This window comes from Chaetura pelagica, unplaced genomic scaffold (genome assembly GCF_000747805.2).
Source record: "Chaetura pelagica isolate M959 unplaced genomic scaffold, ChaPel_1.0 scaffold72, whole genome shotgun sequence".
NCBI lineage: Eukaryota > Metazoa > Chordata > Aves > Apodiformes > Apodidae > Chaetura > Chaetura pelagica.
Genome location: NW_009952560.1, coordinates 3,147,035 through 3,150,927, shown reverse-complemented (window position 1 = coordinate 3,150,927; position 3,893 = coordinate 3,147,035). Strand labels below are relative to the sequence as shown.

The following is a 3,893-nucleotide window of genomic DNA, read 5'->3' as shown; positions in this document are numbered from 1 at the left end:
TGGGCCAAGGAATGCCCTGCAGGTCACAAAGCTCTCCCATCTGGCTTTTCCTTACAAAGCCAGAAGGGAATGGGACTTGGAGCTTTGAAAGGATGGAGACAATGTTACACCATCAAACCCTCTCTGTTCTGGGCCCTACAAAGGGGAAAAACAATGTTCAGCCCAAAAACATCTCTGGTAGGTGCAGGTGATGCCCTTCCCAAGGCACAGGGTTTAGAATTCCCCGTTTGTGGAGCAGGTTTGTGGGCAGGAAACCCAGCTGATCATGGGAACAGGGCTGCTCATAGCTCTGCTGATCTGACCCCAACAGGCAACCCTTAGAGTGTGCTGGGAACCCAGGGCTGAGCTGACACGGCAGGAAACCAGCCTGAAGGTTTGTTAAACCTCTCAGCACCTTCTAATCAAAGGGTAAGCAGGTTTACTGTGCATTTTCACGAGGCTGAATCTTTACAAATCCTGCTATGGGCAAAAAAACAGGAAAGTCCCACCCAGGGAACTCCTGGAGCTGTGCAAAGCCTTCTCCCCTGTCCTGAGTGGGTTTTCTGCCCTGCTCCAGCAGGGCATCACTGGCTATAGAGGCAAGTGGTCCATGTGCTTTTAACCTCAATCCCATGGGCTGATCAGTTTGTTATTTTAGATTACATGCTTGACAAAGCCTGAAAATAATTGCAGACTATCTGTAAAAATAAAAATAAAAATAGACATTTGAAATGAAGCAGCACTAGCTTCCAAAGTGCAGCATTGAGACAGGAACCCATGAGCCAAGTGCTCCCACTGAAAGAGAAAATAAATTAGCTCAGGATAAAGGACTGTTTTGCATGCACACATATGCATGCAGAGATCTGGCACCAAAAAAAGAAAAGCAGTGAGATGGGATGAAGCAGCTCAGAGCTCAAAAGCTCACCTGTTTTTCCCAGCTCTACCAGTTGGCCTCCCTAGAGCAATCCCATCTCCCCACAGCACCTGCACCCCTCGGGATGCCCCTCTCCAGCCCTCATAGCTCCAGGACTTCCCACAACAGATTCTCCTTTCCATTAACTGTGTGAAGGCCCTGCTCCTAAATTGCCTGTGGCTCCTGGGCAATATTCCCATCACGAACCTCTCTCCTCACCTGGCTCCAGCCAGACCCTCTCCACTTTCCATCAGCTCCTTCAAGGTCTCAGCCTGGCCACAACATCTCCAGGAGTCAGGGATATTTTATTCTATTCCACCCCATCAAAGCACCATCATGATGCTAAGCACGCTGCAAAGCTCCAGCAGCCTGAGCACTGATAGGGTTAAATTAAAGGTACCCATGATACTAGAGAGCTGCAAAGTAATTATGAAAGGAAGCAGAAAAAAGGCAGCAACTCTAAGCAGACATGAAGGCCCTCTTAAGAGAAGAAAGGCATGTTAATTAACCTCTAGACATGATTCAAAGCATCATTTGTAGCATGATTAACATAATCCTCCAAGTGCAAACACACAACTGGCTTTAACGACCATTTGCAGGGCTGAACGCTCCCCCACCCCGTCATCAAATCAGCACATTGGAACGGGGAAACATTTGAAACGCGGTAAGTGTGCACGTTTCAGGAAACAAGAAGAACAACAGACAATATTCCCCGGGGATGGACATCCCGACTGCAGGCTGCTCCCACCCCCTGAGCAATGCAGGGGGGCATCCTCCCCGGGTGTGCTCTCAGCATCCTCCCCAGGTGTGCCACCAGCTTCATGCTAGAAGAGCTGAGCCCCACGTTGGTTTTTGCTTTCTTGCCTCCCAGCCACAGTTCCAACCCCTTCTCACCAGCCTCTGCCACTTCAGCAAAAAGCTGGTGGCTGGTTTCAAAAGTTCTCAGACTCTCATGCACCTTTAAAGAAGGAGCTGCCCAGAAGATTGCTTGAAACGTTGGCAGTGAGTGTCACAAGTTCTGAACACAAAGAAAAAAGAGCCACAGTTGTCCTCATTTTTTCCTAAAAGGAGAATCTCCTGCTTGAACTTGTGGACAGGGCTCACATCACACAGCTCCTGAGCACTGAGGTGTGCAGGCTTGGAGCACTGCTCATGCACGAAAGCCAAAGCTGTTCCCTGCCTTAGCAAAGATGTCAGGGACGTTTTATTATATTCCACCCCACCAAATAACCATCACAACAGGTATCCTCATCCTCATTGTGGCAGAAAGCTGGCAGGGGAGCACCTCCCTCTGAAAGAGACTGTGCTGTTTGTTGTTCAGGAATTATTTGGGTGATATTATTGAAGGAGACAAGGATGTGTTACCCAAACCTCCTGTAAACTCCACTCAGTACCATGATATTATTCGTTGCTACCTCAGTCTGAGCTCAGGGGCTCAGGGGCTTTGTGTTCCATTATATTTTGGATCTAAAGTCTTTTCAGAGGTTATTAGATGGCTGAGGCTGTGTGTAGCTGAAGCCTGTTTAAATGAGTCACTGCTGAGCTTCATTCTTATCTTTAAAGTTTGTTATTACTTGGAAGTGTTTATCTGAATTACATTTGCAAAAAACCAACTGAACAAAGGCCAGTTTATGGAAAAGACAGCATTTCTGCATGTTTTTATATCAATAGGAAGGATTTTATGCAGCTGGTTCTTTTCTTTGCAGTTCACAATATTTGTCTTTAATGACAATTTGAAGGACTGTGATGGGATTGAAGCCTTCACACGCTGACCTGGCATCCTGGGAGAGATAAGAGTGCAGCTCCACAGCAGGCTGAGAAACGGAGCTCCTGACCCCCCTGGTGCCCAGCACAGCCAGCACCTCTTGGGGATTTAGCACTTGTCTTGGGATTTCTGCTATGGAGTGACCCAGAGCACATCACATCTCATGTTTTGGAGCAGTAGTGAAATCACACTCACAACCTCAGGGTAAGAAGCTAAGAAGAAAAGGGGAGGAGGGAGCCAGGGCAGGGTGAGGGGGTGGTGGGGACGCTGGGGCTGGGCTGTGTGATCCCCGCACGCCCAGCAGGGACAGGCGGCTCTTTGTCACACCGGGACGCTGCCACAACCCCGGGCCCCACGGGGCAAGCTGGGAGGCCCTGGCCTCCTTGCCCCCAAACCCGGAGGGGAGGGGGCCGCAGCCCCACGCGGCCAGGCTTGATTTCTGGATCCGCGTGTCCCAGGGGCAGCAGTTTCAGGCACCTCTCTGCTCTCCCGCTGCTCAGCAAACCCGGCTGGCAAGCGATGCTCCCTGCCCCGCTGGGAGCACCAAACCTCTCCCGTGTCTCCCCCGACTCCCTCCCTCCCAGATGCCCCCCCAGCAGCTCACCCAGGGCCGGGTGGCAGGGCACAGGGGGGCCGGGGCAGCCCTGCAGCACCACCACGGCCAGGACCTGCACTGCGGCCACGCTCTGGCTGTGCTGGCCACCACCGAGGCACAGAAGTCTCCGTGCAGCACCCCAAGGGTGGCTGAGCACCCCGACAAGGGATGTGGCCCCACAAGGACCACTGGACACCCAGGGGTGCTGAGGGGCAGGACATGGGGGATGCAGGGGATGAAAGGGATGCTTGGAGCAGCATGGGGGGATGCAGGGGATGCTTGGGATGCTCAGGGCAGGACAAGGATGGTGGGGATGGTCTGGAGGACGGAATGAGGGGATGTTGGGGACCATGGGTCAGAATGGGGAATGCTGGGGTGATGGCAGGGGGACTTCAGGAAGGTGCAGAGCACAGAGAGATACCGGAGAGTCTGGGACAGGTCGGGGGGATGTGGGAGGGATGACGGGAGGGAAGAGGGTGCCGAAGAGCGCGGGGCACGTCGACAGGATGCCGAGAGGTGATGGGGGGACTCCCGGGAGCACAAGGCAGGCAGACAGGGGGGATGCCGGGGAGGCGACGGGGGATGCCGAGGAGCTTGGGACATGTCGAGGGGATGCCGGAGAACCGGGGGTAGGCGGGGAG

The 3,893-nt window shown here is 53.0% G+C and overlaps 1 protein-coding gene across 1 annotated transcript in view; it reads left to right on the top strand.

Moving 5' to 3' along the window:
* The first annotated feature begins 3,710 nt into the window (after positions 1 to 3,710).
* The window catches only part of AKAP10 (A kinase (PRKA) anchor protein 10), a 22,655-nt gene continuing 22,472 nt past the window's right edge, over positions 3,711 to 3,893 (top strand). Inside the window, 1 exon segment of the mRNA XM_009993194.1 lies at positions 3,711 to 3,768. Coding sequence (XP_009991496.1) covers positions 3,711 to 3,768 — 58 coding nt within the window.